This window comes from Kryptolebias marmoratus, linkage group LG18 (genome assembly GCF_001649575.2).
Source record: "Kryptolebias marmoratus isolate JLee-2015 linkage group LG18, ASM164957v2, whole genome shotgun sequence".
NCBI classification, from domain to species: Eukaryota; Metazoa; Chordata; class Actinopteri; order Cyprinodontiformes; family Rivulidae; genus Kryptolebias; species Kryptolebias marmoratus.
The window spans coordinates 19289350-19311750 of record NC_051447.1 but is presented as its reverse complement, the minus strand read 5'-3'; the positions used below and the strand labels follow the sequence as shown (position 1 = coordinate 19311750).

Sequence of the window (22401 nt, the reverse complement as noted above, 5' to 3'; positions counted from 1 at the left end):
GTGATATCGGTTTCTTTCATTATAATAAATTTTGAGGTAAATGTGATTTTTGGTGACATAATTTTGCACAATTGTGTCATAAAACTCAACAAACTTGAAGCTTTTTAAGTAAATTTGATGACTAGATTTTCCTCTACTCCTTTGAAGAGAACTCTTTTCACTTCTGCGTGAATTTGTTGATAGATTAAAGTACTGGACCTGTTAGATTCCGACCCGATGACGGTACCGGGGTTATTCCGGTTCATTCCGGGCTGGAATGAAGCCAGTAGATCCTGAGATATTTCACCTTTAATCAGACTCTGGACACTCGGCCACTCGGGGGGATTTAGTGACCCTGCTCTGAGATAAAAACTGTTCGTGTTTGTTCTGGTCCCGGTGTGACCTGGTTTCACAGACCTCCTCGCTCTGACCTGGAGAGCCGTGAGATCTGGAGGCTTTGGTTCGGTTTAGGTGATTTCACACTTGGAAGTGGTGGCTGGTCCCGTGTAATCCCTGCTCTGGGAGAGCAGGAATGTTGGAAAAGACCCCGTTTCTTCTGGAGATGAGTGGACCGAGGAGGTTATGATTGATCGGCTCGTTTCTCAGCACCTGCTTGTTATTGGAGCCGATCGGCGCTGTTGGATCTGCGACGAAGCAGCTGCGTTTTAACGATTAGCCGTTTCGTCTTCAAAGGGGGACGATACGTCATCGACGTCTAACTGCAGGCTCAACTCAGTTTCATGACAAAACAGTCAAATAAAATTATTACTTTGTGCCCTTTCTTTCAAAGTATTCAAGGTTTTTATAAAGCGCCAATTCAAAACTGAAATATTTTTCCTCAATTACGGCCTCAAGTTTTGCTTTCTTGGCTACAAACATTAAACCGGACAAAAACGTCATCTCAAGGTGCTGTATTAAAACCAAAAGTAAACAGGTCAGAATCATCCTTTCACCAGAACAACTATAACAGGTAGTGAATCTTCTGGTCTACGGCTATGAAAGGGTAAAAATATAAATAAACCTTGGTGTTTCTGTTCTAAACAAAATAAACTTTATTTTCCACTCATTTCTGAAAGACAGAACTCTGATGTAAATGGATAAAGACAAGTGAAAACAGGTCGCTCTTCTCTTTGTAGCCGACGTTTTATCCCTGGTGCTGAACGAGGCTTTCGTCCTCTAAACATAACAGTTATGGTAAAACGGTAAATGGTTTCCACTTGTATGTTTTATCTAGTCCAAGGATCCCAAAGCGCTTCACATTTCAATCCTTCACCCGTTCATTCACACATTCTTTCACTGATGGCGGTGAGCTCTTCCTCAGAAATAAAGGAGAGGTTTTCTGAAAGGGTGAATCAGCATCCAGCTATGTGACAAACCCATCTGCAGGGATGCAAAACAAAACAATAAAATATAAAGTTCAGAGGGAAATTAAAATATATTGGATCCTCTTTGGAGAAACGAGCTGACAGCCAATCCGAGGGGAGCAAATCCAAAGTGAACTGCTGCCATCTTAATCGCTAATCGAGTCTTTAAACCAGTTATTTTCATTTTAAAGGAATATTAGGATATTCCTGAAGCAACTGCTAGCTGCAACGTTTGCTCTTGAAAATACCTGTCAGTCTTAAAAAGCTAAAAACTAACGCTCAACTGTTTATAAAAAGTGTTTGCACGAACAGCGATGAGATATTTGAGATTGGAGTCGTTGGAAAAGCTAAAATCAGCACTTTGGTGTCCATTTGTTTTACTGACTGAGAAGTTAACCCGTCATCCACGACTTCCTGGAAGTGGAGTCAGAAATGAAACCAAATCTGACGACAGAAAACAAGAAATCAACAAAGCTCTAATCAACTCCAGCTCTAAGATTCTGTGGAACATTCAAGAACAACAAAAATGGCCGGTCGTTCCAGCCTCACATGGATCCAGACTTCTTCTTCTCATGGTTTTATTACAAATTTATCATCCGTTTACGATATAAAGCCCAGAACATCCGAGCTGAAGCGCCACATGAAATATTTACATCTGTGGCATTAAAGGGCTAAAGGAGAGGTCAGAGGTCACATGCCGTTCCTGTTCCTCCAGCCTTTCAGAGTGGCGCTCTGATTGGGTTTAACGGAGGACGGCTGTTTCTTTGTGGTTCATGATCCCCGACTCTTCTTTCAGAACCGAACATGAGTGAAAACCTGCAGGAAATATATTCATGCTTTAAAAACAAAAAGGCTAAAATATATCTGTGTCAATCTGAATTAAACCGCTTCTTCAAGTCATGTTTCTGTTTGGTTATGAAAGTATTTATTGTTTCATTTTGTGGTCGTTTTGTACTTTTACAGTTCTTCTAACTGTCTAACTGCTTTAAGATCATTTTGATCCATTTGTTGTTGTGTTGATTTATAGCTCTACACTCAGTCTAAAAACACATTTATATTCATTGTTTTTGTTTTCACAACGAGTTATTTTCTTATCTCTTCATTATTTTTGCCATTTTTAATATTACAGTACATAGATTATGTTGAAAATGTAATTAATCCATAAACTTGTCTTTCTGGTCTTCTGGTGTATTTTATGATTCTTTCATTGTTGTTGGTTTGATTCTGGCTGTTATCGCCTGAACCAGTGGACAGACTTTAATTAAACTCTTAGAAACCAGTTAGTGGATTTGCCACATCTACATTCAGCATGGCTACCAAAGCTAACAAACCAGAGCCTGAGCTGAGGTTTGGTGTGGTAGTAGCTGAGAATCATCACTGTGGCATGCAGGTGAGATGCATTACTTCAAAAACAAAAGGATAGTTTAATTTATAGGTTTATTATTTTGTTATATTTTCCTTTTTTCCCACTTTTGTAGTCGTGTCCAGTTGTGGCATTTTATGTTTGTTTGTTTTGTTGATCTTCAAGTTTCACTAGTCTTCCATTAATTGTTTTGTTGTGTCTTCTCTCAGTCTCTCAGTGTGTATTTGTGTTCCTTGTGGGTTTTTTCCTGTCATTTCTTGCACTCGGTCTCTCGTGGAGCTCAGTAAGTTATCGTGTCGATCTCGCGTCTCCTCGACAGCTTGCACTCATTTGCAACAGAAATGTGAAGGAAATCAAACGGAGGATTGAAACTGAAGGATGCGATCAGGACATCCATACATCATGCTGAGCTCCACGGCACAAATCAGTTAATCCACACTCATATATCTTTGATAAGTGTGTCTGAAAAGAAGTTCAGCGTAAGTAGAATAACTTTCCAGCCTTCTGACAGCGCCCTGTCAGAGTCAACACAGAGATTAATGTTATTCTGGTTCTCCGGAGCCCGTCTGGTGGCTCCAACTGAAAGCAAAACAAAATCTGATATTTCCACACAAAACAACTCGTTTTGTTGATCGTTTTTTTCTCTACAACAGCCATCGTTTTATCTCAATCAAACAAACGGTTTCTGTTCAAGGCGACTTCATCCTCTGACCGTTAAAAACACTCTGAGCAGCTTTAATGCTGCGCGATGATAAACGCCTCTAACTGAATGCTCAGATATGATAATATCCCACCCACACACGGGTCGTTGCCGGCCTTGAAGGTTTTCCTGCTGCAGGATGCGTCTCCCGCCGCCGGGTAAATCCGCCGGTGTTTGTTTGAGCAGAGCTGCGATAATCTCTCGGGCTTGTTTGCGCAGCGAACATGATGAATAACAGAGATGGGTGTCAGATGTTCTGTTCTGTGCAGAAGTCCTGAGGCGGTCTTCTGAGGAGCCAAACTTTACTGGGATCCTTTAAAAGCAACTGTTCTCCAGACATTCTGACGGCCTTTAGGAAGTTTTCTCATGTTTTAACCATACATGACTATTTTACAGGGGATGTTTTAGTCTTGAAGCCACTTATAGTTGACCTACGAATCGTTCAGACATAAATAGACTCATAAACTTGAGGTACAAACTGGTTATTATTGGATTTTTTTCTTATATCCTAAGATTATTCTATCCAACTTCATCCACGGTTCAAAGCTTTTCCATTAGGGTGTGAAACATATTTGCTACCCTTGCTCAGCTTTTTCGATTTCTTTAAAGGCCACACTACACTTCATAATAAGATTTTTTCAAGTTTTCAGCCAGCAGCTCTTTGGGAATCATCTTGTTGGAACTAAAATCTTATTTTCTGTCTGTTAAACTGTGTTATCTTTAGTGTTTTTCAGAGATAACAGTTTGAGAGATGACTGGATTTTTTTTTAATATTCCATTAAATTGTGTCTTTGTGGCAGGCTGCTGGGAACAAAGAGCCTAAATATCAAATCAGTGTTACGTTTTGAGACAACACTGGTTCATTCGTTGGGTTTTTGGAGTCTTTTTATGCCTGAAGGACTCAAAGGTCAGAGTTTGATGGCCTAATAAATAGACATTCCTCTGAAAACGGTCAGGTACGAGGACTGAAAACAATAAGAAATGCGCTCAGCCTCCATGGACTGTATGCACACTGACTACACAAGACTCCATTAGTGAAGAAAAAGCACGTTTAAAGTCTCTACATTATTTAGACAAGCGAGTTAAACACTAGTACAGATGAGTCCAAATTTAAACTCTTTGGATGCCATGTTCGGAGGCCAAAGGACACTCTAAAACAGTGAAGTCTGGAGGCGGGACCATCATGGTGTGGGGCTGTTTTCCAGCACACAGCACTGGCAAACTTCGTCCAAACGAAGGACAAACGTACAGCGGCTGATGAAGATGAAACGACGGTGGATGTTTCAGAAAGACGATAATCCCAAACACACAACCAAGGGAACTCTCAAATGGCTTCAGAGGAAGGAAATAAAGCTGCGAGAATCAGCTGACCTGAATCCAATCGAAACTCTATGGAAGGAACTAAAGGTCAGAGTTCATAGGACCTTCAGGATGTTAAGAGTGTTTGTGCAGAAGAATGGTCCAAAAACCACACCTGAGCAGCGTGTGACGAGTTTCTCCAAACAGGAGGCGTCTTGAAGCTGTCAGCACCAACAAGTATTAAATAAACATCAGTAAGTGTGTTCAATCCTTTCCCCCAGAGTCTTTTCTCTTTATTACACATAACTTCATGTATGGACATTAGATTTATTTGCCTGTGTGGATCGGATGGATTGTTACCAACATCTGGTGAGAAGTTCATGTCAATAGTCTGTCTGGATCCATTAGAACTTGAGGTTCTAATTATTACAGAGCATTTATTGATTTTACGCTCTCCGACAAGATCCGATCCTTTTAAGCTGCACACTTACAAACTTGACTGTTAGGCCGATCCAACAAACAGCTCACAAACTGACGCAACGCAATAATCACAAAAACACCACGACGAGAACGACGACGGTCAAAAAACTGTGTTTCCGACGCAATCAGCACACCTGCTGACAAATTACCTGTGGCTCCATTTAACCCAGGGGTGTCAAACCCAGAGACGCAAGGAGGCCAAAATTAAAAATCTGGTCCTAGCCAAGGGCCAATCGTGATCAATATTTATTAAAAATTACATAAATTAATTAGTTTTAGATGTATTATGTCAAATCATTCATATAGAAATATCAATGACCTTTTCCCAGTTACAGATTATACAGAATTTAGAGCAAACAGACTTTAATGAACACAGACAAATAGATCAAACTTCTAAAAGCTCATCATTAGGTGTCATTTCTTACGCCTCACTCAGCTTTTAAATGAAGTTTTTAACATTAAAACAGACAAAAACCTGATCATACAGAAATAAACTATATATTGTTGGCTTCTAAGTCACTGTCAGAGAAAACTTCAGTTTTTTAAAGCAAAATAAGAATCAGAGACTCGATCTGAACCAGACTAGAGGGCCGGATCTGGCCCGCGGGCCTTGAGTTTGACACGTGTGGTTTAACCCCACAGTGACTTTCAGGTATTACACCAAAAATAAAATCTAAACACAAACCCCATAATATGGCTCTAATAGTAACATTTGGATGCAAGAGTCAAATCATTAACAGGTGAGCAGATAATTAAATAAAGACTTTAAATATCTTCCTGTTCCTCCCCTTCAGGAAGCCATCACAGAACGGTCTAATGTTCGGTACACGGCTATCCTGAGAGCTCTGAACTGATCGAAAAGATTCAAATATCTTCGGATGTTTTATACCTTCTACAAAAACTGGGTCGCTCTGCTGCAGCGCTCAGAGTGTTAGTGGGGTTTTATAAAAGTAATGTGGTTATTGGAAAGGCAACCAGCAGCCAATATAAGAGTCTGTTTCCTCTCAGTACCTGCGGCTCACTGAAGGATGTAAAGGCAACTCGCTCTTGTGGTAAACAGGTTTTATCATCTCCTTTAAATGAACCGAGCAGATTTTACAGGTTTAAATATCAGCTGCAGACGGAAGCTGAGCAGCTGAAACCCTGCAGGTTGATGCTGGCTGACAGCGGCTGTAATAAAACACGGATCATGTCAGATCAGCTGATCTGCTCGGAGACTTCCTGCTGATCCCTGCAGCTCTTTCAAAGCAGACATTAAACACCCAATCACCGGCAGAGGTGAGAGATTTGGCTTCTTCGGCTGTAAATTAGATAAAACCAGAAGAACTCGGAGTTCAGAGTGATTAAAGTCGTCTGAAGCAAAAAAGTTCAGATGTCGTGTAAAACGTGACAAAACAGAAAGCAACGATTCGGAGGTTATTTCTACTTTTTATAAAAGGCAACATACCAAACCTTTAAACTGAATATTAGGAAAAATATTTTGACTTTAATTCTATGAACATCTTATTTGAAATAAAAAAAGCCAAGGACGGGTAAATACCGGTGAGGCTACAGAAACAAAGATTTCTGTGAATTATAACAAAGTCCTGCTCTTTTACCTCTCAAATGTCCTTCACGTTTTTTTATTTTTTTGGTTTTATTTCATTAATTGGAAGCAGGCAGCTGGTTCCTACAGAAGCACGTCTCTCATGTGAGTGGAATGTGTTTTTACAGACGAACAGCGGTCGAATGTCCCACTTTACAACCCAAGGAAAACTTTAAAATTCATTAATGATGATTGTTTTCTTCTGATATTAGGTTTAAATCATCTCATCTCTTGTTTACGCAGCCTGACAACGAGCAGAGCTGGGTGCAATAATGTAAAACTTCGGTACATGTGGAAATAATAAGAGCAGCGTGAGAGTTTTAGCTCCGCCGTTTGGCAGCTTTTCTTTTTCAGTCAAACTCGTTTTTGTGTGCGAGGCGGGAAAACAACAGCAAGATGTTGACTGATGGAAAATGAATTTGACAGCTTTACGATTTCCAACATGTCTTCAAAATATTTTATGACAGGTGAACAAATAGTGTTAGAGAATTATTGACGTAATTAACTGTATATAATTATTAAATACTCAAAGTTTCAAATACATGAGGCTGACACAGAGTAAATGAAATCAAATTTCTTGGGATAATTGTAGATGATAGAGTTAGTTGGAAGGCACGTTTATTACATAAAAGCGAAGCGTGTACTACGTTAAAAGTCACTCCATGATAGGGTTGGCCATCGTTTGAATCTGAACGATTCCGATTCTTTTAAGAGTCAGTAAACGCTCCAACCTTTCTGTTGGACGGACATCTTCCTCCCGGCTAACGTTAGCTGGGTGTTAGCGTTAGCGTTGAGTCCGACTCGTCAGCTGCCTCGGTGTTTTATTGGCCGCAGCTCGGCGCTCGGCCGAGGCCGTCATCTCTGGGTCGGAGCCTCAAACAGAAGCCGGAGCTCCACGTTCAGAAATCGAATCGTTAGTTTGACTCAAACAGACTGAAACTGACTCGACTCTCACTCCTGAACTTCCTTCAACTCCTGCGCCTCTTTCTGCTGCTTCCTGTAGATGTTTTGCTGCTTGACTGATAACTTTGGGCCTCCGTCAGATTGGAGAGAGGAGGGGGGAGATCGGACGGAGGAGGGGGGAGTTTTTCCTCTAACGCTTCAAACATGACGAGGATTCCCAGAAAAGGCTGCGGAGGGAATTATTTATCCTGACTCTGGTTTTATTTGGCCCATCGACACGATTTAAAAACCTGATGTAAAGTTTGAAGTTTTTACTTTTGACACAAATTAAAGCGGAGCCTCAGAGAGGGCGCATCTTTCCCGATGGAGCCATTTTAAATCGGTCATGGATTCTTCTTCTTCTGGTAATCAAAACTAAGAAACGAAATTTAAAGATTTGAACGAATCAAATCCAGAATGTTCAACAGGAGATGATTGCTCAGAGATTCTGAAAATCTCGTTTTCCCAAAGACAAAATGCAATAAATTCAATCTTAAGTGTTTTCAACTGAAACGCTCCAAAACAAATAAACAGGCAAGCATGGCTGCAAGATTTACGGCTCAACAAACATACATTTAATCTTCAGTAGAAACGGATTTAATGAAACAATAAAATTTGCATCTGTTGTTCATTAAGTGTGCTTAATGAGTGTAATGTTTTATGCTGGGATTTTTCAAGCTGAAAAGACGAACATCCATGAAATAAACAAACTGGAGGAATTTCTGAGAACATCAAGGTTCAAGGTTTAAAAAAATAAGTTTATAAAAGCCAATGATCATGACTCAGAAGCAATGTGAAAATGCTTTTATAACCAACTACAAAAAAACAAGATAATTACGCCCTAAAAGCAAAAAATAAAAATAAAAAACACTTTTCAACGTCCTTGCCCTTGAACTTTAAATATGCTGCCTTCAAAGCTTTTTCTCTGAATAGTTCAGTGTTTGTTCGTTCACCAGAGGGGAACTGACGTCAACGAGGTCATCTGAAGGAAAACTGCTCCACGAGAGAAGGAATAGGGACAGGTCAAAGGTCGCGTGAAGCAAGGTTCGGGGCATTTAAAGGCTTGGAGCGATCGGGAACAAGAAAAACGCCGGCAGGTCGGTGAAGAAACAACAAACAGGACTCGTCTTTCTGATGGTTTCAGATGGAGATGTGTGTTTGAACCACGGCTGCAGATGGAGTCGACAGTTTGATCATTTGGAACATTAGAATAATAAATCTGTTTTAAAAAAAAGGGAACGTTTTGAAGTTCTACTGAAAACAAAAATGTCAGGTTATTTGAAAACGCTCCGAGCGAAACAAGAAAACTATCAGGTAAAAGTATGTTATGATAAAACTGAAGGCAAAGTCTTTTACAACTGAGTTTTAGATCAGTGGATCAGTGGTTAGAGCGGTCGTCCTCCAATGAGACAGCTGGAGGTTCGATTCCACCAGCCTGCCACATGTCGAAGTGTCCCTGAGCAAGACACAGAACCATCTACTCCGTCCATAAAACACCACTTCTTCTTCTTTCAGCTCTTCCTTTATCAGGGGTCTCCACAGCGAGTCGTCCTCCATCTATGTCCTCTCTAACTGCATCCATATCTGTCCTCTTTGTCTCTAACATCCTTCTGTCCCTCCTCTGCACATGTCCAAACCATCTCAGTCTTTATCTCCCAGTCCTTCAGCCTGTGCTGGACCTCTCATGACCTCACTCCTAATCCTGTCCTGGCCGAAATGATGATAGACATCGTGGAGACGACAGCAAAGTGTCTTGTCTTCTATCGTCTCTAACATAATTTTATCAATTATTCATGCAAATATTGTGAATTAGTGTTGTCACTTTGCTTACGCTCAGTTTATATAAGTGATAAATAAGAATAAAAACAACTATTTCCTAAAGAAGCTCCATATTGTGGCTTTGCGACATGAAGCTGCTTTACGGCATTTAACTCATGAAAGAAAGATGGAGACGCAGGAAGTATCAAACCCGGGGTGGAGACAGCTACGCAAGCAGCCCAAGAAGAAGGACTTTTACCAAAACGAGGCGGTACGTCTGTGATTTGGTTACATTTTTGGTTCAACACGTCCGACACAGCTAAAAGACTGTTTCCTCGTCCGACGCCAACACAACAAACCTCGTCTGTCAGTTTAAAAAGAAACCATGAAAAAGAACACATGACAGTCCAAAAAGTGCGAGGTCAAGCAAGTTGTAATACAGCTGGGGGACGTTACGAAAAGAAAAACTAACCAGCCGGAGATAATAGAGTCATCTGTTGCCATCCATCCATCCATCCATCTTCTTCCTCTTATCCGGGGTCGGGTCGCGGGGGCAGCAGCCTCAGCAGGGAGACCCAGACTTCCCTCTCCCCAGCCACTTGGGCCAGCTCCTCCGGGGGAATCCCAAGGCGTTCCCAGTCCCTCCAGTGTGTCCTGGGTCTTCCTCTGGGCCTCCTCCCGGTGGGCCGTCACCAGGAGGCGTCCTCACCAGATGCCCGAGCCACCTCAACTGGCTCCTCTCGACGTGGAGGAGCAGCGGCTCTACTCTGAGTCCCTCCCGGATGACCGAGCTTCTCACCCGATCTCTAAGGGAGAGCCCAGACACCCTGCGGAGGAAACTCATTTCAGCCGCTTGTATTCGCGATCTCGTTCTTTCGGTCACTACCCAAAGCTCGTGACCATAGATGAGGGTAGGAACGTAGATCCACCGGTAAATCATCTGCTGCAACGGTTCTCATTTGTTAAATGTCACCTCGAAATAAGGTTTGAAAAAAGTAAGCAATGATATTATTTTGTCATTTTTCAGAGCATAACCGAAAATGTTCTTAACTGTGGTATATTGTGATGTATATCGTTATCATGATATAAAATAGTCCATATCGCCCAGAACGACCTGATCCTGTCCATCCTCGTCCCTCCTAAGAGACAAGGACATCTTCAGCTCTTCCTGTTCTGTCTCCTGTCTTTGTGTCCGTCCCGTACGCCCGCAGCAGCTGACTGTAGCCTACAGTTCAGATTTTTATGCATTTATGCGTTCCTTTAATTGTACAAGTTCTTCTAAGGGCTGTTTAAGAATCTGACGACGGGGGAGAAGATAATCCTGCAACAACATCTGAGTAAATCTGGATAAATCTGGACTTAAACTACAGGTGAACCACATTTCTGAAGTTAAAAGAAGCCAACAGGGTGCTTTAAATGTCACATTCTCAGCACATTTCAAACTGTCAACGATAAAGAATCAAACCTGAAGACGAATCTGTCAGACTCCTTCCTGTTTATAAGTTTAAGGGAATCAGAGTTTATTTGTCGTGTCCTTGTGGACTTGAGTTAGAAACATTTTCAGGCCTCACAGAGGCAGAAATAAATCTGGAGAGAAACTTTCCAACAAACAGAATCATTAAATCTCCGGTTCCTTATGGATCCCGCTGCGTGGAGCTGCAGGACACAGATGAGTTTTTATTGCTGCTGTCAGGAAACTGGTGACATCTGCTGGTCTTTATAAAAGAGGACAGCAGCGAAACGAGCAGAATGTGAAGGTGAATTAAACAGATCGACAATAAGGAGGAAAATCTGATTAACAGCTGAGAACAGAGAGACGTGTGGCGAGAGAATCTGAAAATCTGACTTCATCTGACTTCTTAATGGGATTTTCTGACAAAATACTGCAGAAAAATGTTTAAGCAAATCATAAAATAGCTACAGTCACCTGATTCAACACAACCACAAATAGACACAACAATTAAAACACTACAGGAATGAATGACTAAAGTCAAAAAAACAACAAAAGCTGATCCAAAATGACGCCACACCTGAATACTTTTATAAAACGATCACAAAGCGGCAAAATCTATAACGAAACTCCTCCAAAAACCAAGAAACAGACAAGAAAATATGTCAGAAAAAAGGCTACGTGAATTATAAAACAGAAAATGTTTACAGACAATCAAAGTGTGACAGAAAAAACAAGTTTGTTTAAAAGAAGAAACACAAAGAGCTTCTAAATTTACCTGAAACAGAGCGACGACTACAGAAGCTTTAAAATCCCAACAGCAGAAACAGAAAACATCCAGAATCACTAAATAATTAAACCATAAACAGGTGGTTATAAATCACAAAATCACAAATCTTCTGTAAAATAACCAAAAACTCAACTTTATATGATTTTAAAAGTAACCAGACTGATATCTGATACTGATCCCTTGAAGAAAACTGTTTAATTTAAGCCCACAAAGACGAACACTGAACGTTTTTAACATTTTTTCAAAGATTTTAGTGTAAAAACATGTTTTAATTTAGTGTCCTGTATGAGGTTTTGTTGCTTTGGAAGTATTAAAGAGTTCTGCTGCCACCTGGTGGTATTTCTACCAAAGTTTACAGTGTAGTTTGTGATAAATGAGTGAAATCAGCAGAATCAGGTTTTGTTGCCAACAACTATGAGTCGTTTGTTTACACTTGAATATCAACGAGTTCTTCAGAAGGCCTGATGGATATCGAGTCAGTAAAATAATCCACAGATGTTAACAGAGTCAGAGACGACAGGTGGGAAGGGAAAAGGTGAACTTCTTCTTCTGAGAAGAAACGGCGGCTAAAAGCTGCGAGGCGACAGGAGGGGAGTCGTTCTGAGGAGGAAATCGAGCGGCGAGGAGCAGAAAATCTGATGAAACGAGCTGAGATTTTCTGAACTCCATCATGGATTTAGGATTATTTGCTGTTTTTTAACAGTTTTTACAAAAAACCCTGATGAGTTTGAGCTGCATTAAAACCCAAACAGTCATTTAATGATGGATAAACTGTTAGAAGCATAAAAAAACTAATCAAAACCACTGAAAAACTGTGTATTTTGACAGCTGTTTTAGCTTTAAATGGTAGTTTTATTTTACTAAAACAACAGGAATTATTTTATTAATAAATAACCATGTCTCTGAGGTGGTGATGATCATTAAAAAAAGGGGAAAGAGAGAAATAAAAAAGGTAAAAAGCAGGATTCAGTTTAGTTATTTTAGATGTGTCCTAAAGCATAAAAGATGCAAATTCTGCCTTTTTTTGTCGTCCTGTCATCCTTGTGATTTTAAAACAACCATAAAAAGAGAAAATCTGATTTCTGTGATTCATGTTCGACTCTTTTCTCACCGCAGGAAGAATAAACCCAAAACATTCAACGTTTTCTGTCATCGTTGTGTTTTTTTTTTTGTTAACATTTATTCATTCCTACTTTGCTGACAAGCTGCAGAGTTTAAATCTGGTGTCCTGAAGCAGGACAGCGTCCAAAAACGTCCAGATTCACCTTCAGGCGTGACGTCTTTGTGTCGCAGTTATTGAACCCAAACTCCAGCTCCAGGGAAGCCGGGGATCACAGCATGTTAGGAGGATTTTACACAGTTTCTTGCTTCCTGTTCCCCACACTTTGTTTATGTGTTTTGGGGATTTTTATTAGTGGTCAGAGGGACGTGAAGTTAAAAAGTGTTTTCACGTTTAGCCACACGGTGGCGACAGAGATGATTCTTTTGAGTCTGAACTGATCGTTAACGCGCTTCAGTTTAAATGTTGACTCTTTAACTAGTTGAAGACTGTTTGTCCATCATGAGACAAACAGAAATAACGGTTTTGTTGACATATTGGCACCTAAAACTCTGGAACAACCTGTCCTCTGACATTAGACAGTTAATTTTCTGACACTTTTACTCAACTTGTTTTCTGTTTACTGTTTATATCTCTATGTTTTATTAGATTTTATTGCTTTAATCTTGTTTTAAGTTTGATGGCTGGCGTAAATTGTGGAGCACTTTGGTCAACTACTGTTGTTTTAAATGTGCTATACAAATAACATTGACATATTCAGGAAAATTTATTTTTCTTGTAATTTTCTTTCAACTTTTGGTTTGTTTATGTATACATTTTAAAGGAAAATTGAATAAAAGAGAAAATTAAAAGTAAAACAAACTACTTTTGGATCTATTTGTTTGTTAGCGGCGATAAACGCACCACCTTTTGGTCTGAGATTATCGTGTAATCGAACCGAAGGGGAAAAAAACTAAAATGGTTCACCATTTTGTCCACGTTGTGTGCGTCACATCTTCCATTTAGAGGTTTTGTCCTGAATCAATAATTTCTTCATGCACGTCCTGTACTTGTGGAAGTTTAATCTACTCCACAGGAGTCCATCCAGTTCTCACCACTTTATAAATCTTTCATTTGTCATTTTTTTTTCCATTCTTGACGCCACAAATCTTTACTTTTTTCATTCAGAGCCAGAGTAAAAAAAACACAACGACATCCAGAGCAGAACTACCAACAACAAGCGAGAGCAACACAACGTCCACCAACAACGGGACGAGACGGAGATGGATCGAAAACATTTACAGCAGGTCTGTTAAACACTATCAATGAAGCATTTCATCTGTCAGCTGTTTTACAGAAAAAGATAAATCTGCTTCTTTCAGTCAACAATCAGTAGATAAAAAAACAAACAACAATCACTGATAAAACCCTAATGGAAAAAAGAAATGCTGGAATTTGACAAATGATGCAAAAAAAGGAGTAAAAGCTCAACAGCCTTATCCTGAGAGCATAAACGTGTTTTTATCTGTTCAGCGCAGGTTTGCATCAACTCACCCAGTCCATGATGAGGGGCGGTCTGGATCCAGGTGGTCCGCAGGCTGCACACATCTGGACCTCAGAGACCAAAACGGGACGCTGTAGAACCTCGACTTGTCCAACGTCCAAGGCGATGATTTAAATCCCTGAAACAGAACATTCAAAACTGAGTCAGTCAGCCAGTCGTCCAACAACGAGAGTTGGAGGTTCGATTCCTGATACCAGCCACACGTCAACGTGTCCCTGGGCGAGACGCTGAACCCATCGTTGACTCCGATGTGTCCCATAGGTGCATGAATGGAGTTTAAAGCACTGATTAGTCTCCATAAAATGATTTATTCATGTTAGTTTTGTAGAGATGTAGTAGAGTGCTGTATGGATATGTGTGGATGAATAAATGAGGGCACAGATTGTGTTTTAAAGAGCTTATAAGTACACTCCATTTACCACGTATAAAACTCATCCCAGATGGTTTTATCTAAAACCACAAGCAGGTCCAAAAGGAATATCAGGAGCAGATATGGACGGGGCTAACATCTTGCATGTCTCTGACCTGCACAGAATCAGGTCCTGAACTAAAAAAAATAAAACAAATCTACCACGTTTACCTTCAGAGTGACTCCGTCCTCCTGAACGTCGACCCGGTCCGTCCTGCCGAGCCCACAGAGAAGATCTCCCCGCTTTGAGTCCGTCAGCTGCTTCCAAAGTAAAACAATGACAGTCCTGGATAAAAAGATTAATATTTAAATTTACCTTATTTTTGATGAAACACATTCAGAAGAGCTGTGCTGCAAAAACAACATTTATTCGTGTCAGCTTCATCTAACGCAAATAAAACTAATTCCATCAAACATTAAAACCCTAAAGCACAAAGTTTAATTCCTCTAATTTAATACAGTTTCATTTGATTCTACAAACTTAATTTAGTCGATTCATTCAGCTGCTTTACTAGTTATCAATGTTGAACGAATTTAATGCTTTGACCTGGTGTGTTTATAAATATTATTAATATTATTGGTACATAAATATATATATATGTATTTTCTGAATGGAGGCATCTGTTTACTATCAGTAAATATTTTGACTTTGTGTGAATTTTATTGTGCTAACTGTACATTCTAAAAAATAATGAAATTATCAGTAAAGCTAACTAGTAACCTAAAGAGGACGAAACAAAACATTAGCCCTGTAAATGTGGCTTTTATTAGTTATGTAGACGTTATTCACAGTTAATTTTAACTCATTACATTACAAACAAACCCACCACATCTATGGTAAAGCAGCCAAGTTCTGTCATAAGATAATTTTAATAAAAAAACGGGAAAAAAGCACCTGTTTATAGAAACTGCTCTACCTTAGCCTTTAACTAGCGTTCGTTAGCTAAACTGCTAATTAGCATAAGTTAGCATTCACCCTCAGACACTTCGAATTTTTTTAAATTTAGAAACTCCGGGAGGAAACACGCCAAGAGAAACAATTAGGACATTAATTTTATTACTTACTTTAGGTCTGGTTGGCTTTTACTGCTGAAATACTGACGTCGAAAGCGAGTTTCAGTTAGCGAGCAGCGAAACCAAAATGACAGCCGCGGGACGTTTAAACGACCGGAAATGGTACGGTCCGATTTAGGGGCGTCTGAAATCATAAAACAATATTTTTCCACAGTTAAACGTTGTGAAATGTTTCTTCATATGTATGATTCTACTTAGAATAAGATATGAAAATGTTTTAACCCCCAAGCTTTTGTTTTTAGTTCTTATGGGAGAGTCCATGTTGGCGTTAGAAAGGTAAAGTCCACCCCTATTCGGCTGTAATTTGGACCATTCCGATTTCCCTGTATATGACCTAAAAAGAGTGACTGTAAATGTGTTAGCTAATTTAAACATTTATTTATTGATTGATCCACCGTCAAAAGGCGGACAGTAATAATTGGATTAACATCTACAGGTGATTAAGTTTTAGAGTCAATCCTATTCAAAATGGCCGCCACAACTAAGCAATTAGAAAACACAAAACTGTCTGTAACGCAGTTATTTTTGCAGATATTGAGCTGAAATTTGGTGTGGTAGTAGCTGAGAGTCCTTCCTTACCATAAACTCTGAGCACCACACATTGCATAAGCTGTGTTTTAACAGTTGGCGTCAACCCTGCTTGCCTGTTAGCAAAATATCTCCTGAACCACTGGGCAGATTTTGATGAAACTTTCAGGAAATAATTACTGGATGTCCTTCTACAACTGATTTACATTTGAAGCCAACCCAATTCAAGATGGCTGCTACAGCTACTCTACCTTTGCCGACACATAAATGGCTATAACTCAGTCAGTTTTACAGATAATGAGGTTTAAGCAGTAGTAGCTGAGAGTCATCCTCGTTGCATACTCTGAGCAAATACACGTCACAAGATGTGGTTGTGGCGGCCATCTTGAAGTTGAACTGTCTTGAAAGGCAGCAGGTGGAACGTATTCCTTTAAGAAACTAATTTATTTATTTAATTTAATAAGAAAAAAGAATTAAAATCAAAAGGTAAGAGAATGAATAAAAAACAAAAAGCCCTTTGAGTCACTGGCCGCTTCAGCTGTCAATCACGGCTGTAGCCCCGCCCCCAGCGCGGACACACCCATCTGCTCAGTCGCGTGTCATTCATTTAGCGTTTTTTATCCGCAGTGCACGCGCGGAGGGCCGGTGTGAGAGGTGCACGCGCTGCGTGTGTCAGCGTGTGAAAGGTTACGTCGGGGTGAAGACGACATCAAACGCGGACACCTCCGCCTGCTGCGAGCGCGCGCGTGTGTGCACGTGCGTGTGCGCGCGCGCGTGTGCGGTTCCTCCTCCTGCTCCTCAGCGTGGAGGCGCGGGGCCACTGCTGGCGGAGCGGCTGCGGCACTGGATGCACGCGAGGAGCATGTGGGGCGGCGCGCGCGGAACAAGGGGAGAAAATTAGATTTTTATTTCTAATTTTTTTTTTTTCATCTTTTGTGAATCAAATCTCTGTCCGGCCGCCGAGCAGACATGTCAAACTTAAACAAAAGCAAGAAGGACAAAGAAATCCTGGCAGAATACGAGAGCCAAGTGAAAGGTGAGCTGATTTTTTTTTATTTTCGCACCTTCGCATGCGGGATTCACGCACACCTGAGCGCCAGCAGAGCGCGTGCATGCATGCAGGGTGTGTTTTACACCTCACACTGAGACGTCAGGGTTTGTGGGTTCATCCTGAGTGCTGCATGGAGCCTCAGGGAAGGAGGAGGAGGAGGAGGAGGAGGATGAAGAGGTGTGTGTGCTTTTATTCAGATCTGCTGATCTTTGTCTTAATGTGGAGACAGGTGAAGACACCTCCTGCTGCCATGGTTACCACATCCCTGCCTGTCCCCAGAGATGCTAAATGACCTTTCATTCACGTTCATCATCATCCTCATCATCATCATCTTCATCCATCCCTGTCCTCCTCCATGACGGGTGAGGAGGACCGGCTCGCTCGGGGATGCCCTGCATCACAATGACCCCTCGGGCAGAACCTCCTGGCCCGGTCCAAACGTATGGATGCGCTGCTGTAACTATGTGCCTCCCGAAGTCTGCCTCCCTGCTCCGGCTCCTGATTGGTCGGTGCAGGAGGTGGTGTGTAATGTATACACAGGAGGTGGTCACGGCTCCCTCACGGGGAGGTGATCCTGATGGGAAAGGTAAAAAAAAAAGAAAAAAAGGAGGTGGAGGTGGACTGAGCATGCTCCCTGACACCTCCTCCGTCTGAAGGAAGGAGGTGATGATCGCCTTAATGAGGAGGAGAGAGAAGGAGAATAAGGAGCCGAGGAGGAGGAGATGAGGTGATTAATAACTTCACATCCTCCTGTCGCTCCTCATCCTGATCAGGAGCTCCCCGGGTTCAGGAAACTTCATCTTCGGCTCCTTTTTTTTAATTAATCGTTTCTTAAAAACTCAAGGGATGAGCCAGACTTGTGTCGGCACAAATATATCGTCTCGTGTTGGATTTTAAGGTTCTTTGTTCCGAGCAGCCAGTCACAGAAACCCAGTTTGCTCCCATTTATTCAGTCAGATCTATAAAAAAACATTCTTTGAAGGAATGCTTGTCGCCCGCCATCCTTCACGCATCTCATGTTGAAAAATGACGTGCTGTGGATCACTCTCAGCTACTACCACGCCAACTTTTAACTCAATATCTGTAAAATTAGCTGAGCTACAGTCGGTTTTTGTGCTTTCTAAGCTCACTTGGCTGTGGCGGCCATCTTTAATTGGAGTCAATCATTCAGATTCACTCCGAATATTACAATCTGAGATTTTCATTCAATTCCATCCTGTGGTTCATGAGATATTTTGCTAGTAAGTGTGTGTCATGGATGACTCTTAGCTACTACCACGCTGAGTTTTAGCTCAATATCTGTGAAATATTCAGGCAGATGAAAACATCATCGTCCGGATATTAAAAAGCAGCCAAATTCCGAAGAAAAAGTCGAAAAACTCAGAAAGTCGTCCGGAGAGTCCGGATTCAGACAGAATCTGAGCCAACAGGAGCGGAGATGATTTTTATTTTATTTTTTATTTTTTTACCACTCAGGAAACAGATCTGAAGGCCTGAATCTGTGAGACAGAGGAGGTTCCTTTAGCGCCTCTGTGCCCTCGTGTCCTTGAACCTGGTTGCCGCGGTAACGGCCACAGCCGGAGCCTTCTGTCCCACTGACACGCTTCCCGGAGAAGCGCTGAAAATTCCTCCGGCTTCCGAGGTCGGGTCCGGCTGGTACCAGAACCGTTCGCCAGCAGCACCTCTGGAGCATCTGCACGCCAGCTGTGGACGAGCCAAGACTCATGATGAGTTTGTTAGCAAAATATCTCAGATTCTGATCAAACTTTCAGAAAATAATCACCGATGATTCAAGATGGCCGCCACAGCTCATCAACATTAGCTAACTCGGCTAATCTTAGAGCCATGAAGGCTGAATATTTGTGTGGTAGTAGCCGAGAGTCGCTCACAACACGAACTCTGCGTGTTTGTCTGTTAGCAAAATATCTGATGAACCACAGGATGGATTTTAACGAAGCTCTCAGGAAGTGATGAATGGATGAACGTCTACAACTGATCAAATTCAAGATGGCTGCCGCAGCTTATCGACCTCAGCAAGCAGAAGAAATGGCTAAAGCTCAGTCAAACACATCTTGTAAGATTTCACATGAGATCACTAATTATTTACAAGGTTTGACCAAAACGTCTATAAATCAATCATTTCTCATCAGTTTAAAAGTCTGGGATAGCAGGTGGCGGGTGATATGCATTCCTTCAAGAAATGTGGTTTTTATGCATCTTCTCGTTTTATTCGTATAATTTTATTCCTTAAACCTGATTCTGATGGAGAACACCTCAGTGATCAGTCAACACAGGATATTTTAGACATTTTCATCATCTGTAGTAATAATTGTCCCATTTTTTCCAACAATATTAGTCAAATTATTTGGCTTTAAAGCTCAAGAAACATCTTAAACCAAATTCAAGCTTCCCGTCTGAGAGACCGGATCCAGACAAACCAGAACAGACGACTTTTCCTGACTGAACTAAAATATTTTTCTCTTTTTTTTTAATCGTCCTGCAGCTTTTTAATGTCAAACTAAAGATTTGTTCTAATGTCAAATTTGTCCCGCCTTTAAAGGGATAATTTGGACATTGTGAAGTTTTATAGAAAGCTTATAAACAGTTAATATCTCACCTGCTGTAGAACAAGCTCGGTTTGATTGGACTGATGAGCTAATGGCTAGTCTGAACGAGTCCTGGACCAGCGTGGACCAACGTAAAACGACTCCAACCTCGCTTTTTTATCAACCTTTACATCGTCGTCAGTTTAGCGTTGCGCGGGAACTTTACACGCCCTTATTTGGTTATTAGCGCATGCTAATCCTGCTGCTGTTAGCATGCGCTAATTTCAGTTCCTCCTCTGCAGGAACATCAGAATATTTCTGCCAAAACCTTCATGTTGCTTTTTTTTTTTTTGCATTAAACTCTTATTTTGGTAGAATTGTTCTGAAACGTCTGCCCCAAGCTGCGCTGGAAGTGCTACAACTAGCTGCTGTCGTACTTTTTTTTTTTTTTTTGTCCCGAACTGAAACTTCCTCCGGTCGCCGCTGCGGCGTACCGTTTACGGATTGCGCTTCTGAAACCGAGGATTACTCAGAGTTCAAGTTCAAAATTTCCAACAGACGCAGATTAAGATGGATCCCGTCGCCACGAGGAGAAGAAAGGAAGAAAAAAAAACTCGTAAAACCGGGTTTTACGTCTCGTCGTTTCAAACCTGGAACAGAAAGGGAGGGCGTTTATGAACGGGTGACTCCTCAGAGCTCATGAATGAGTTAAAATTAAACCTTTTGTCTCCAAACTGAGGCGGTTCATAAATCTATCTATCGCAGGTAAGATATTAATCGTTCAAAATGACAGAACTATCCCTTTAAGGACTTTGCTCCGCCTGATTGGTCGACATCACAGGAAACTCGTTAATGTTAGTCAACTTGTAGCACATTTAGGTGTTTTTTATTTATTTAATGCAGATCAGTTCCGTTTAAACTAGATATTAAATACGTGTTTGTTTAATTTAAACAGCTCAGCTAAAAACAAACAAATAAAACATGAACTGATGATTTAGATAAATGGAAACAAATAAACAGTTTAATAAACATCTTATGGGAAAACATTGAGTATTAAAGATGTTTAGCAATAATTAATGGCCTTAAAGGAATGCATATCACCCAGTTTTAGACTAACGAAGTTTGTTGAAAAATAAAATAAGCTGAAAATTGAAAACAAGTCTGTGTTGGGGATGACTCTCAGCTACTACCAGCCCAAATTTCAGTTTAATATCTATAAACTGACTGAGTTGCAGCCTTGAATCAGGTTGACTCCTGCAGTGATGATTTCCTGGAAGTTTCGTTAAAACCCATCCAGTGGTTGAGGAGTTATTTTCCTAACAGGCTCAGACGGATGGTGATGGAACAGAGCGGCGTGTTTCCATGCTGGTCGGCGTTCCTCTGACAGCCGCCTGCAGCTCCTCTGATCAAACGTCGCTCGGAGGCTTCAGATCAGGAGTTGAAACGCAGCGGCTGGATTTCAGTCGACGGATCCGAGACGAGGAGATTCATTGATAAAATCCTCCTCTTCACAGGATGGAGGCTGATGGGTTTTCATTCATTCCTTTAGTTTCTGTTGGGTTTGAACGCTGACTCAACATTTACACCGTTTCCCTGTTAACCCTTCATCTACCCAAACCTTCGGCTCGGTCCTCGTAACTTCAACACTTCCTGAATGATTCAACTTGATTTCAAACATTTCCCCATAGACATGCATTCAGATCTCTTTAATTCCTTTAAAAACTCTTTGAAATCTGCTTCAGCAAACTGCCTGTTTTTGTCTTCTTTTAGCTTCTGTTTCGCTCATTTTAGCTGCAGTTTTACTAATTTTACTGTTAAAATAAGGTTTTGCTAAAATTAGCCTTTAGCTACGGTTTTTCTGATCTTAGCTTTTAGATACCATTTTGTTTATTTTAGCTTTTTAGCTACAGTTTAGCTGATTTCAGCTTTTAGCTGTTGTTTGGCTGGTTTTATCTCTAGCTGTGGTTTTGCTACATTTAGCTTTTTGCTCTGGTTTTGATCAATTTATTGTAGCTACAATTTTTGCTTTGAGCTGAGGCTCTTTTGATCCTAGCTCTGAGATACAATTGTACTAATTTTAGCTTTTAGCTACAGTTTTCCTCATTTTAGCTGTTAGCTACAGCTAAGCTAATTTCACCATTTAGCAAGTTTTGCTATATTTAGCTTTTATCTATGTTTGTGCTGATCTTAGCTTTAAGAAGAAATTTGCTCATTTTTGCTTGTAGCTACAATTTTTCTAATGTTAGCTTTTAGCTACATTTTTGTGTTAAGTTACAATTTTGCTAATTTAACCTTTTAGCTAAAATTTTGTTATATTTAGCTTTAAGCTACAGTTTTTTTACTTTTACCACGTAGCTAACGTTTTGCTATATTTAACTTTTAGCTAAATTTTGGTGTTAAGTTACAATCTTACTAATGATGGATTTTAGCTAATTTTAGCTTTTAGCTACAGTTTTGCTAATTGTAACCCCCCCCCCCCC

General features: G+C 40.7%; 1 protein-coding gene across 1 annotated transcript in view; it reads left to right on the top strand.

The window, feature by feature from the left end:
* The first annotated feature begins 16952 nt into the window (after nt 1-16952).
* Nucleotides 16953-22401, top strand: part of LOC108249652 (SLIT-ROBO Rho GTPase-activating protein 1) — a 32761-nt gene continuing 27312 nt past the window's right edge. Inside the window, exon 1 of the mRNA XM_017439165.3 lies at nt 16953-17360. Coding sequence (XP_017294654.1) covers nt 17294-17360 — 67 coding nt within the window. The 5' untranslated portion in view covers nt 16953-17293. The remainder of the gene's footprint in view (nt 17361-22401) is intronic.